This window comes from Micropterus dolomieu, linkage group LG01, assembly GCF_021292245.1.
Source record: "Micropterus dolomieu isolate WLL.071019.BEF.003 ecotype Adirondacks linkage group LG01, ASM2129224v1, whole genome shotgun sequence".
NCBI lineage: Eukaryota > Metazoa > Chordata > Actinopteri > Centrarchiformes > Centrarchidae > Micropterus > Micropterus dolomieu.
Window position 1 is genome coordinate 54,047,912 of NC_060150.1, and position 15,276 is coordinate 54,063,187.

General features: G+C 39.5%; 1 protein-coding gene across 1 annotated transcript; it reads right to left on the minus strand.

The window, feature by feature from the left end:
- Window positions 1-1,172: 1,172 nt before the first annotated feature.
- On the minus strand, window positions 1,173-14,601 carry LOC123969717 (protein FAM83B-like). Its single transcript, XM_046047348.1, has 4 exons — window positions 14,170-14,601; window positions 11,350-11,514; window positions 6,069-6,193; window positions 1,173-4,107 (listed from the first exon to the last, which is right to left on the minus strand). Exons 1-4 carry the CDS (start codon window positions 14,599-14,601, stop codon window positions 1,944-1,946), a joined length of 2,886 nt encoding a protein of 961 aa, XP_045903304.1. The 3' UTR covers window positions 1,173-1,943.
- Window positions 14,602-15,276: the final 675 nt, after the last annotated feature.

The following is a 15,276-nucleotide window of genomic DNA, read 5'->3' on the forward strand; positions in this document are numbered from 1 at the left end:
AAGATAAAACATTCTATAACAATAATGCTAAACAAAATGCTAAATGCTAAGCAAATCTACATCTTTAATCTAGTCAGTAATGTTTTTTTGGTGTGTAACAAACATTACAACCTGTTCCTCCGCTAGTGTGGCTGCTGACTTTATGTCTTGTTTTGCTGTTGTCAGAGAGAGGTGCTTAAATTTGATCGTCTATGACCAAAGTATCAAAGAGTTTTACAGCTTAACCTTCTCATTGCAAAAAAGACACGTGAAATCCTGAATGTAATTGCAAAGCCTAAGTGATTTGGGGAAAAAAAGTTGGTTTTCAGGCATTCTTTTCACACATGTATATGTTTATATTTACAGTGTATAAAAATGTTTCTGTGTGTGCCTTTTTCACCAGTGTCAGTACACCTAATTAACAAAAACCATTTAAAAACAATCTCACCTCACCTTAAGATTCAAAGCTCTTGAATAGATCTTAAGATGTAATCATCTAGAGGTCTAGAAAACCTTATCTCCCTTCAAAAATCAAATTTTTATGTTTACAGATTTTGAGATATCTTCTTATTTGTGATATTCAAGACTCCCTTGTAAAAGAGACCGTGTCTCAGTGGGGCTTTCCTGTTAAAATAAAGGTTAAATAAAATTTTAAAAAACTTCTGCCACACCAGCTAGTGCTGCAACCTGAGTCATTGTCACCAAGTCATTAAGAAGCCAAATGTACTTATGACTTCTTAGTAATAATACCTCATTAGTCACATGGAACCACTCTCTCAACTCACAGACATTTCCCTTTAGTCAACGTGGTTGTTTTGTGGTACATTTAAACATTTGGATTTCTCTGTTTTACAACCACACATGCTTCAAACATGAATATCTTCCATGAGGACAGCTGAGCCATAAATTTCATAATTATCAAAGGACAACACAGGGAAAATATCAAGCCTTGTTAGAAAATATACATTTTACAAAAGTACACTGAAGGATAAGGTTGGCGATAATATATATTATTTATTTACTTATTTATTTATTTATTTATTTATTGTCAACAAATTCAATGAAAAGACCAAAACCAACAATGTGTTAGTCTGTCACTTAATACTTTCTGACTTCACTAATCTGTCTGTGACTCTTCAAAGTTCAAAGACCAGTGGTTCCTACTGAAAATACAACAATAATATGTGGTTTAATTAAAATAAATGGCTCAGTAATTTTGTAAATTTAGCAAATGTTACTCACTTTAATGGGGATTATTTTCAGCAGCGGATTAATACATTTGGTGCTTTGGTGAGTATTGGGGCAGCAGGATACAATAACTTACAAGCTACAAGCTACAATATCCATGTTCATTTTAATAAGGGAACATGTCAACCATGTGTTCCTAAGAACAATAGCGCTCTAAGGCACAGAGGAGTAAGATATGCCAGGCTTTGGATACACACACAATACTATTGGTTTTGGTCTTTTCACGAGCTTGTTATGAATAGACAAAATATAAAATCTCACCGGACTAAAGTAAACTTTTATAAAGAACAAACAATTTCCATGTAGACATATTTTTAACAATCATTTTTACAATCCATCTTACATGATCCTGATTCCTGTATACAAGCGCTATTGTTACATTGACCCTGCTTTAACTTCATTGGTAAACAACTTGATTTATTGGCTTTTTCACATCTACCCTGCTTCCCTGTCATATCAAATTTAGGGTAATAGAAAGATATTTAGTTAGTAGCAGATACGAGAGACATCACTTTGTGTGTTTTGATATCAGTGGTAAATATCTTCCCTGGTAAGATCTTAGCCACATTATCAAACATATGAAAGAGATAACAGATTGCAGTGGTGATGTACAGCCTGTGTGTGGGAGCGATGCCAAAATAAATCAAGAAACAATAGAAGGACTACACACTAGCTCTGACTTCATTCCTGAGCATAGTGGCCTCCTTCTCTTCCTTCTACTTGTTCTTGTTTATTAGACTTCCTACTCGTTGCATGAATCTTCCCAGTTTGTTGTCAGCACCACTTTGTGTCTGATACGCTGGATAGCCAGTGTCATGCCTGTTCAGGGAAGCGCCTCTGTCTTTCTCTGAGGGATGCATCCTTGTCGCCCTCATTGATTTATCCCGAGGAACACTTTCAGTACTAAGCAAATATTCAAATCGACTGTAGACTTTGTGTCCTTCATAGACAGTTGCTCCCTCGTCGTCCAGAGGGCTGCCAGAGCCTTGGTCCTGCTCTGCTGTAAGGTTCGTCTTTCTTTTGCTTGATCGCTGAGGAGATAATCTTGGGAATTGAGATTTTTGCTTCTCTGTCTCAGATGGACCACTGACAGGGTTCTGTGACCTGGGGATGTTTGACGACTGACCTTTCTTTGTTGTTTGATCTACTTCAAATCCCTGTGAATGGTCTGCTCTGAGGGGTTGGCTTGTTCCTGAGGGATTCTTAGATCTCAATGAGCCCTTTCTTTGGAGTGACTTCTCCTCTTTTTTGGATGCTTTCTTTTCGTCTGACGTAAGCATCGAATATACTTTCAGTCTCAAGGAATCCTTCCTTTGAAGGGTCGGTTCCTCGTGCTGTGTTTTCCTTTTTTCTGTGTGACTACTCTTAGCTTCCATTGCATGCTGAGATCCTGTAGAATTGTTTATGGCCTTCAGGCCAGTTTCTCCCTCACTGGATATTGATTTCTTTCTTTCCCTTGGAGCAGCTGAGCCTGTGTTGTTGGATGCCTTACCTATAGAACCATGGCTTCCTCTGGCTTGATGTGATTTTGCTTGATCCTGATGCTCTGATTTTGCAGGTAAGCTTGTTTTCACAGCATTCTCCTTTGGTACAGCTTTCTTGTCTTTGTGAATCTCCTCACTTTCATCTTTGAATACAGCAGAGTCCGAACTGTTGACACGTGGATTTGAACCCTCTTTCTCTTCAGGGATTTCAGTCAAAGACTCCATTGCTCTTGGGTGATGGGTACTTGGTTCGCTAACCTGCAAATGAGAGAGCTTAAGCGATGGATCGTTGAGTTTCTTATCTAAATCGGCAGCTGAGGATGCCCTTGAAAGAGGCTCATGCCAGTCGTAGGGCTGCATTGTCTTTCGATCTGGAACCATTTTGACATCACAGTGAGAGGCAGAGCGGTGGCCCTCGGTGAGAATGATCTCTCTTTTATTGCCTTCCTTGTGCGGCTCACTCTCTTTGTGGTTAGTCGATTTCAGGCTGCAACCGTTTTCTGTATTTGGCTCTAATTCTGCCACACTCATGTCCAGACCTCTTAATGAAGACATAAATTTTTGACTTTCCGGAATCAGATACACATGCCTCAAGGACTCTTGGCTTTGCCTGAGATTGGCGTATTCCTGCAGACTGAGCCTCTTTTGCCTCATTTCTTCCATCCTGGACTTAATTTCCCTTGACCTGTTGTGAATAAGCTGTGACTGATGCTCGTTTAAGCCTGTGTGACTACTATATGGAGATGCCATTGGGGACATCGCATCACATGATGCATCTAGAGGCTCATCGCTGTTGTTAAGGTATATGTCCATCTTCCACTTGTGGAGAGATATTTCAGAGTTGAACGGTATCAGATTCTGGTCAGCTCCATAACGACTCCGGTGCCTATTGTGCTGCTGGGACAACCTGTTTGTCTGCTGTAAGTCACCGCCCCCCCTCATATTCGATCCAGCCCTCTCAGGAGCAACAGGGGCTCCGATGTCCTTGGTCCCCATCCTCAGCCGAGTCATGGAGTTTAACTTCTGCAGTTCTCCGCCATAACTGTGTCCCCGCACCATATTTTCCCCTTCAGCACAGTGAGATGGATGTAGCATATCCTGCACGCTCAGGCCCCTGGTCATCATGGCGGCATTGTTAAACCTGTCATTCGGAGCACCTCTCACGCTGTGCATCATTCTGGATCTCATTTGAATCTGACGGAGGGAAAGCTGGCTGGAGTTCTGCAGGCCCACGTTGTCTCTCAGGTACTGGACATGCGACCTCTCCTTGGACTGAATTGCAGGAACTGTGGATCGAGCGTACAGTCTTCGAAACTCCTCGTCGTATGAGCAGACCAGCTGACCTGTGATCACCAGGACCATGCTGAGGTTGATCTTCTCAAACGTCCACGTGTAGCTGAAAAATAAAATGTCATCAGAAAGCTAGCAGGGATGACGATGACGATGATGATAATGAATAGATTTTACATGTTACTTATAATACTACTAATAATTATCTCAAATGTAGTTGTACTTGTACTTATATTTCTTTTACAGAAATCATGCACACAATTTATCAAGCACAAGGTTCTGCCCAAGGTTTTTTCAAGGTTTTTCCTGCCTGCGTCACTAAGTGCTTGCTCATGGTGGGAATAATAAATATTATGACAAAGATTATGGCCTTGACCTGCTCAATGAAAACTGCAATAAGATTATTTCTGTTATGAACTGACACTATATAAATAAAAGTGAAGTGAATTGCACTTAATTTAAGTGAGTACAAGGCCCTATTTCCACTTGGAATTAACATGTGACTTGTGTCTGGATATTATCTGAATAATGACACCTGATCCATAGCCTTTTGTATTTACATCTGCTATTGATGAATGCTCATTGATTCTAGTCACGAAAACTGCCTCAGTTGTTTTTATTTTTGCCTATTCTGCCTCTCTATCCCTCCTTCCAGCCACATTCCTGCATCTCTATTAAAAGAGACTTATTATGCTTCTCCATATTTTACGACTTATCTACTATGTTACAATGTTGGATGTTCATGTGAAACATAGCCAAAGCTTCGAATAATGAGGAAAGATATCTAAAAGAAATCCCTGTGAGCCAAAACCTCAGATTTCCTCCTGCTCTGAACGCTCTGTTCTGAACTGCTTTTTCTACCAAAGGCTCCATTCTATAACACTCCACACAGCTATGCTCAGTCTGTCTGTACCGCTCAGCAGCAACAACAGCCTGGTACATGTGCTTCAAGTCTTGGCCAATCAGAAGACAGTGGGCTTTGCGAGGGGGGCCTCAAAGAGACAGGAGCCTCTGCAGCTTGTTTCAGACAGAGGCTGAAATGAAGCCCTATGTAAAAGGCCAGTATAAGATAAAAAATAATTTTTTTGACCTTTGAATCATGCAAAGCTGCTATAAAGGAGTCACAGAACTACAGTATAGGAATTGGAAATGCAATATAACAGGTTTAAACCTATCGCCATTCTCCATCTGTCCACCGGATGTCCTCTGACTTTCCCCCATCAATCCCTGTCCCCTGAATCCAACATCCAGCTGCTCACCTGTGTCTCATTCCACAGTCACCCTGTCAGTACATTTACCAGCCCCTTTTTCAGTCACAAAGTCGACAATGTTGCATCGTGACTTTGCTTTCCACCAACAGGAAACTGAATCTGTACCTACCTGGACCTTTTTCTGCCCCATTCTTGTTACCCTTTGCAGTCTCAAACTGGTCTTGCTATTCTTGCTTGTATGTATTATGTATCCTCATTTGTCTGCATTTGTGTCCTTTTTCTTGTTGCCTCATAAACCCGCTTGACCTGCCCACATTGTGGTCAGATTCCTTCAGCAAGTTAATTAGGCAGGGCTGGTGAACTTGCCAACAAACATAGCAATGCTATGGATGGTTGTCATTTATTTCTATCAATCACTTTTTGTGAGGTAGGACCAAGACTTGCTACTGACTAGCTTCTCCTACCACTTTGCAGAATTAGCTAACCTTTCAACAAGCAAGGTTTGCCAGATTTTATTTCCTTAAGAATGTGGTCACGATGTACTGACTTACACCTGGCTGAGATCTGATCATGATGCAAGCCTCTAGATGTGGTCTGGCTGGTCTGGCTGGCTCTGCATGTATTTTACACCTTGCAAAATGTTTATACTTACAGATAGGTCATCCAGAAAGACATTGCATGTTGATGCCAGGTGGATATGTGGACCAAATGACCAGTGTGTTGGATTTCTGGTTTCATTTCAGTTGACCATTTTTGAGGTAACAAGTGGATTACAGAATTTAGGTCAATTCATGGCACCTCTTTTGATTTAATTTTTGGGGAATACATCTAGTGGATAAAGGTATGACTGACTCACCTGTATGTTCCAAACAACACTGTTTGGCAGTCAACCAGAATAAATTTTTGTTCCAGATCTCCACGGAACCTCATCCCGGAACGACACTGATACTGCTGCCCCTGAACCGTCCGAACACGTATGTTCTGATGGAGAAACGAACAAAAACAGTCACCAGGTTAGAGCTGCTTCAGCCACTGTCCATACTTTAACTGAGTGGTTGTTTATACTTGTGTATTTTTACTTATTCCTGCAACAGATTTTGCCACTTAAGGTCGCAGCAGAAACAAGTTTCAAAAAGAAACAAGTTGTAAACACAACACTGACACATGCAGGGGCAGATTGGCCACCTGGCAATTCTGGCATATGCCAGAGGGGCCGGACTATTTGTTTTGGGGTGGGCCGGTCAGATTGATATTAATAGCCTATCAGTGTTTGTCACACATCAGCTTTACGTGGGCGGCTGCTGAGGTAACAGCAGACAAACAGACAGAGAGCACACAGACTCAGATGGACAGCCATTGTTTTAAGTGATTGTGTAATTTTGTGTGCTCTTAAAAAGTTAGTGAGCATTGTGTGCCAGTCACATACATGAAATGTTACAAATCTGTTACCACTGGTGTCATTTATAATGGGATCTCTGGGAACATGCCCCCATCACTTTTTGAAAGCAAAATTGGTTAGATATATTCTGAAAAATAGCTCGGAACAAGAATCTTATTTGCACAATAAGAAAACATGCAATGCAATTTAAATATAGAAGAAACAAATGTGCATTGTTCAAGAAGTTACTTAAACCACCAAAAAAAGTTACTGATTACTGCATTATATTCCATTTTATTGTTATATTTTGAATTGTCATCTGCTACGTGGATTTTGTGCTGCCATTCATATAAATAAAGACATTTACTCCATAAGTTGGTGCAGAAAATGGCTGCAGAATGCAGGAAATTAAGAGTTTAATGCTCAAAATCTTCCCCCTGACCCCCCACTCAGATATTTCATATATATATGTCACCACGTCTTTTCAACACAAAGTGACACCATTGCTGTTACATACAGTCGGCCTACTGCTTATATTGTTTCACCATCTGTACACAAATGTAGCCTAAGTAATGAATGTGTGTTCGTGGGGATGCGTGGTAGGGTGGGCTGGCGTGGTTACAGTGCCAGGGCTGAATTTTTGTCCCAGTCCGCCCCTGGACACATGTTCACAATTTTAAGTTGATACAGCGAACAGCTGCTTATATGGAGATAGATACGCAGCAACATTAGCATCATTTAGAGTTGTGTTTCTGGTCATCTGGTGAAACTCCTGAGGGAAATATCTTCAGCTGCTAACATCTCAGCTTTGTTCACCAGCTAGTCGCTAAAGTTTTCTGTCTGTCATTTCATGCTGGGAAGGTACAGTTGGTTGGTTGTCAGACAGAAAACCAAAACAATTTGCTGAAAGACACTAAAGCTCCGCAGAGCTGAGAGAAACTGTAGACTTTGGTGAAAATTTTCTCTGGCAACCCGTTTCAAATACAAGCAGTCATGTGATCCGTTGTCGCTTTAAAGAACATCGCATGCTAAGCCATTGCATACTTTCTTCAATCAATCTGCTGTTTGATGTGACTGACCAAAATTTATACACACTTGACGTTCACTGTAATGGTTGTGAAACAACTCAAGCAAGTTTCAACAGTCTGCTAATTGATTTTCATACCATAAGGAAATAAATTAATACCAATGACTGCCTGAGGGTATTAGACAAAGATATCCAAAAATAAATAACTCAGGTAGATCCTCATGTTCAGGTTCAAATGGTTGACTGCTTTAGTAGTACATCTTCAATCACAAAAGAAAAACAGTGCATCAGAAACTGGAATGTGACACTGCCTGTTTAAAAAAATTACTCACGCATTGTGCTGGGAATGTTTCCCTTAATTACACAGAATGAAATTCAGCAGCAGTAATATTCGTAGGCCTATGTGTTGGGTTGGGTGTGCAACAATTTAGACAGATAATATTGTCAGCAAAGAACATGTATTTAGAGAGTATATAGAATAGAGTATGGTATACTTTGTATTATTTGTTTAATATTATGGCACTAAATTGTATGTAAAAATCATACTAGGGCCGTCTGTTGATCCCTCATTCTGTCTATTGATCCAAAAGTGAAATAGCTTGACACATCTCTGATGGACTGGCAAAAAACCTGGTGCAGAATCATCGTACTCCTGATCTACAGTTTTTTCATCTATCGCCACCAGCAAGTCAGAATTGTCACATGTTCAACCATTCGCACCATGACAGAACACTAGCTCATTGCGTGCTGTGACTTTGGAATGACTACACGTTGTTTTGCTGCTGTTTGCATCATACTCTACAGACCGACTGCACATGATAAAAACCTTAGACAGTTTAGTCACACAACCAGTCTTGTTCATTTAAAATCCGGCAGTCATGGAATTGGTTGTAAAGGTGTTTCAACAGGAGAAATACTGCATACGTCCACACAAGACTCCTCTGTATTTATGGAAACTGTGCATAGGGTCGTACTTTATAACTTTTTAATGCACATTTTACATGGTTTTCATGTTTACATTCGATATTGGCCGTTATTATTTTAATGTTTATGCAAACAAAATGTGCACAGTGTTGCTAATTGTATTTATGGCTCTAAATATAAAACTGAATCTGTACCAACTTGTTTTCAGTACTGAAACCAGTTAATTTAGCGTGTAAATGTATATCTAAACACACTGAATCAGCTTGTTTCAGCTCTCCAGTGAAACTTTATGACATCTACACTCGTTGAAATATTCAAACCCCCCAAAATGGAAATATTCCAGATGGCTGTTACATGATTTTATTGACAAATTTCAGCACAGTTTCATCTAAATTATTTGGTATGATGTTTGGAAAATTTGGAATCTATAAACCTAGAATTTAAAATACAGTTCTGTGGGTTTCAACAGTGTGAGTTTTTTCTTACTGACCAACTTGGTGGGTTGACAGAATACATCAGTCTTAGAAATCTCCTGTAAAATCCTGTATGATGACCCCTCTTGTGGTTTTTGGGGCTTTTATTTGATTTATTATACTTCAGGTTGTTTACGAACCGTTTGTCCTTTTTTCTTTTAAAGTTCTAGTTTTATCTTTATGACCTCTTGTCCTTTTACTGCATAATGGAAAAATAACATATAACACGGCCTGTTTTTAATTACAAGTTATATTTCCATTTTAAATACCAACAAAGTACAAAGTAATTCTGGGAAATTAGGAGTTTTTTATTAGTAGTAGCTCTAACACACACACACATACACATACACACACACACATACACACAGAAAAGCACACACAAGCTTTATGATACTAGACAAGATAAAACCTGTGCATCAGTTTTTCTCAGGCTGGTATTTAGATGTGGGTAACTGGCGATGCAGTTTGCACAGAGATTACAAAGCTGTCACTGTATTTGCTCTGAGGTCTTGTTTAGACTGTTGAAACATCGTCCTGATGCTGTTTAACAGGAAAATCCAGCCCTGCTAAGAGAGCTGTCCCACGGCTGCTGCAGTTGTCTTGTACCATAATAACAGGTAGAAACGCAGCAGGGGAATGCTGGTAAATGACAGCTTTTCCACAAGGATGTAGACCAAATGTCAGACTTAATCCACTAAATGCCCCTGCCAATAGAAGAAAGGTCATGCCACAGGCGAAGCTTCCTCTGGCAGGAAACATCGTTGGAATACAAATCTACAATACACACGACTGAAGAGGGGGAAAGATGTCAGAAAATGTCCACATCAGATCTTATTTAACTAGACAATGTGTTGTCTACTTATGTGTGTGGTACATTATGACTTTGAATACTTTAACTATGTCTTTCTGTGCATCTTGTTGACCAGACAGTAAGCGATAATTTTCCAACATCATGCCCTAAGCAGCAATTTCTAGATCTTAAAATCCTCTAAAACTTTCCATTTTGAGCACAAGATGATGGCTTTAGAGGGAGTCGATAAAGGTTGCTTATATTCCTCAGCCTGTTCTCACTTGTATGACTGGGGCTATTAAATAAATGGTGAGTGTTGAAGGGGTAAAATCACAATGAGGCATTAAAGGTGCCCCGTGGACATTGTGTGAGGTCTTACAAATGAATTGAATGCAACTCACAATAGGCCTGGAGTAAGGTATTTTTAAGGCTTTTCTATAAATGCTTTCTCTAAGGTGATATTACACCTGTGTTTGTTTGGTTTAATGACAACTTAAGATGGTGACATTTTTGTCTTATCGTGTTCATACTGTGGTTTTAACCAAAAACGGCCACTCACTGGAGTTGCAAGATGCTTCCAACATCACAACCTCAACTACATGTTTGCCTGGCCTCCCAAAATTTTGCAAGATCAAATAAGTAAAAATATGAACAAAGTAGAAAGTAGTGTGACATTAAAAACACTGGGTGGAAAGTATTGGATGGGGGCCATGATGGTGCTGCAGAAATATATTATTCAAATAAAATTCAACAGCCTTTTATTTAGTTCCCATCTGATAACAACCAGGAGTTGTGTTTTGTTTTCAACAGCGTTTTATGAATAACAGCTTGTTAGCAGTGTTGTGGGTACTGGAGACACCTACTTTATCAGGAACTACCACAGAACTGGTTTTGAGTACTGTGGCAGGTGTTTATATGTCTGTGTGTGAACAGATTTTGTCAATGAGACAACGTCACAACCGTGAAAGATACAGTCAGGACAGTTTACAGGTCTGTAGTTGAGATCAAAATGAAGGCAGAGTTCAAAGATGAGTGTGGTCCAAGCCATGGGTACTGAGCACTCATGTTATAATGTAGCAATTACTATTGAGTACTCATGGGTCAGAACGTCAACATGTTGATGGGGCCGTGGCTGATGCTGTCATGTAGTCCAAATAAAATTTCAAATATTTGTGGTGTCCTCAACATGAAACAAATATTTCAGAGCTTGAGCCCATTTCCCAAAAGTGAGGCTTTCAATGTTTTTTTTCTCTAAGCTCTGATAAATCCCCCAAAATCTTGCTTGACATAACAAAGTCAACATATATGTTTCCAAAAGATACTATGATTTCACTACTGCCTCTAATGTGTGGGTATAAAATAGTGTTTCAATAAAATAGATACTTGAAGAGAGGTGTATGGGGGTGGAAGGCTGCGCTTCTTTTCCAAATTTAGTTAAGTTTTCTTTTGGCTAGAGTAACTGCCAACATGACTGCTAATTAGGATTTAAGCTTCAAAGTTTTTCACACTTAAAGTTGTTTTTGACAGAAGTGTATAATATCTCACCTTGAAGTCCTGGATGTTGACGCCCACCCTGTGCGACATGGCGAGGAAGCTCTTGAACTGGGAATCATCCAGAAGGATGTAGACTGCCACTCCCCTCAACGTCGCAGTGATGATCTCTTTGAAAATATCGACATCAGTGAAGACGTCCATAGCTATGGCAATAACCTGGAGAGATATTGAACATTTGGAAACACTTTGAATACAGAACAATTTGAAAAAAGATGAAAAACATCTTTGGATGTCTGAGGAGTCAAAGTTAGCACCTTTAAAGACATTTTAATGACAGGTAAAATGTACTATACAAAAGTTCTACCAAGAAAAATACACCAGGTTAGACCGACGCATTCATTCTGAGGCCACATGGAGAGGACAGGCTATTAGTGAGTATTCTACTTTTACTTAAGTAAAAGCACAAATACCACACTGTGCAAATACCATTCTACAAGTAAAGGTCCTGTATTCAAAACATTACTTGGTATGTAAGTATTATCAGCAAAGTTTACATAAAGTATCCAAAGGAAAAGTACTCATTGTGCAGAAAAATGTTCCCTGTCAGTGTTTCACTATCATACATGATGTTTTTGGATTAATATTAATACTTGATTAATGTGTATTGAAGGAATCTGTAGATGTTTAAGGTTGAGCTCATTTTAACTACTTTATATTCTGTTGAGTAGTTTAATCTGCAGTGCATCAGATTATAAAATTACCATGTATTTTTTAGCCTCTCTAAAAAGTAAACTTTTCCTGAGCTCGGAAAATAGCCCAGTTTTCAGCTTTGTGACGAAGCATTTTCCACCTGGCGGGTTTAAATTGTTTATTTAGCTGAAGAGGTAGGAGGATTTTCTCAGCACACAAATATGCACTTCATCCACCACCTCTGGAGGTACATGGTTTTCACTGGACAGGAAGAGTATGAACTGTAATCTGAAAAGTAACTAATAACTTAAGCAGTTAGACAAATGTAGTGAAGTACAATATTTGTCTGTGTGGTGGTTTAGAAGTATAAAGTTACACAAAATGGAAATTCTCAAGTAAAATATAAATACCTCATTTGCACCAGATTTTGCATGTAAAATTTTCCCACTGTGGATGAATGCATGAATAAATACTAACATATTCTTTAAGTTTAACTCTCTAATATGTTTTAGTTTTTTTAGCTAGATTTGAGGTGCCTACCATGATTTTAAATTAAAGGGTTAACCCACCTTCATGAGGTAAATTATTAACAGGACATATCGCAGCATGTCGTAAAAGATGGATGTTCTGTAAATTATAAGAGGAGTGGTTCTCTAAAGAAAACAAAAGCACGACTGAAATCATTTCTGAAAGCGCACATGATTTATGGTATTTGTCTTGATAATGATCAGACTGGATTTTAACTGTACCCTATAACTACATTGCTCACTACAGCTATACTGAGTGCATTTCATCTGTCATTTTCAGATGATGGATATTTATTGGATGAGTCCATTTCCTGCTCTCTCAGACAAAGACACACACGTCCTGGCATAATTTCTGAATTACGAGTTTCAGCTCTGCAGACAGCCGGTAGTTGTCACAACATGTGGAGCTGAACATCAAGAAGTTCAAGCTGAGACAAGTTGGCTGGGTAATATTGTGCGTCTGAAAGTGAAACATGACCTTCACACTAACCTTTCAATTAAGAACTCATTTCACAGTTGGAAAATGAGCTTGCTGCCTCTGTGAAGCTGAGCAGTGAGGATGTGTAGAGTAATGTGTAGTTTGTTGTTTGCGTGTTAAGTTGTATATGGGTACCCCATGCAGTGCCAAGATCTTTTTTCATTTATTCCTGTAAATGAGCAAGACTAATAATCCGCCTCAGGTGCTTAGTTTTCCCTGTGAGTCAGTTTAGCCAGCTGTAAGTCACTGTAAGTTCAGTAACTGCTGGATACACGTCTGGTTATTCTAATGCATTTTCTTTAGAAATGACTGTTGCTGTTACAATTGATGAATATTATTTAATTTCCCAAAGTCTGCTGTCCAAGGTTTTCTAAAATCTTAATTCTGCTTGTCAGGAGGATAACCACATAAGTGACACATGTGAACAATTTGATTGCACCATATTCATTTAAAAGCTGCATAAAATATAAAAGTTTATATTATTATTATTATTATTATTATTAGCTGTGGTAGAAATAGTAGTTTGATGTGTTTAATTTGACTACTACTACTTCTGTGTTGTGTTTCTATAATATCCTACTGGCACAGTCCCGTAGCACTGTCATCGCTGTCTGCGATAAGCAAAAGTCCTGCATTCACACCAGTATAAGCACAAAAAAATACTTAAAATGTGTGGCTCATTTCAGAATAATATGTATATTATATGACCGGATTATAAATCATCACTTTAATGCTGCAGCTGGTAAAGGTGGAGCTAATGATTTTATATACTGATGGGAAGATATATATACATTATAATAAATAATGTATTTTTATTTTGTTTCAATAATCTCAATCTGCAAAATAATGGTGTCAACTGCATTTAGTGGAGTAAAAAGTACAATATTTGCTTCCAAAATGTAGTGGAGTAGAAAGTATCATAAGGACTGTAGTTAAGTAAGTAAGTAAGTTGTACTAAGGACAATGTGCTGTGTATGCAGAGAAATATGTATGTGTGTATTTTCCACAGCACAAGGCAACGCCTTTCATTGTGTTTTTGTGTTATAAATTAACTGCTTTTGTCCTTTTGTGCTCCACTTGTCAGTGTGCTGAGTTAAATACATGTGCAGCAGAGACAGGAAGATTAATCTCTAAACGTGCATCCATCTGATGGAGAACATTTCACCTTTGTCTCACCTGCCTCGCCTCCTGTATCTGTTTGCGGACCACTTCTTTAATGGTTGGTGTGTTGTCTCTGGGCGGGTGGAAAAGCACGCTGATGCTTGTGTCCACGGCCTCCAGCGAGATCTCCGGCCAGCCCAGGTCCAAGTCGGGCACCTCCTCATCTGACTCGGTTGGGAAGTACGTGGATGGGCTGACCTCGTCTGTGACCCGTCTGGAGTCATCCTCCACAACCGGTAACTCTGCATTTTCCAAGATGAACAGGATCTCCTCGTCTGACAGAAAGTGGCTGATGTGCTCGGCTCGGAGGAACTCCTCATAGGCCACTTTGCCTCCACACAGCAGGGCGTAAATGGCCAGGCGGTAGGATTCTTTGTAATGTGGGTGGATGTAAACTGGAATTTCTTCTTCTTTCAGTGAAGACAGGCGGGACAGATTGGACTCCATGGATGCCAGATGCCCTCTGAGTCTCTATATGCAACAGGCTTTTCCTTTACCTTCAGTGTGACAGGTTGACTTTAACCATAGTGACTAAACTACAATGAAGCAACAGATACTGCAAACCTCACTGAGAGAAAAAGGCAGTTTACATACGTTAGGTGACAAAAACCTGTCCATTAAGTTTGGTGGTGGTTGAGATGCGTAACCCCTCACTTCACTATAAAGTGCTTTAAGTATCTAAGATAAAGCATGATATCAATGTAATCTATTAATGTTATTATTATTACTGTGCTTCACTACAGGAAGGTAAACAGCAGAAGGCATGCGGCTCTTTGTGACAATTGGGAAAGATCTTAAACACACTTACTTCATGACTGGTAAAAGAAATCTTGGTTTTCCTTTGCAGAGTCCTGAACCTGAATGTAAAACAGCTCTAAAAGAACAAATCCTAACCATCCAGTCAGCCGTATTGTCTGAACTCTGGTGCATGAACCAGCAGCACTAAGGCGTGGATATAAAGTGGCTATGCAAACAAAAAGCTTGTTATACCTGCCCTGTGCCCTCCACTGACAGCTCCCATACTGTAACAAGTCCCGCCCCCCCTCAGCACACCTGAGTTGCAGCAGTTGGACCAGGTTTGTGTACCTATCCAGATGAAGCGAAGTCCGTTGAGCCTGGATA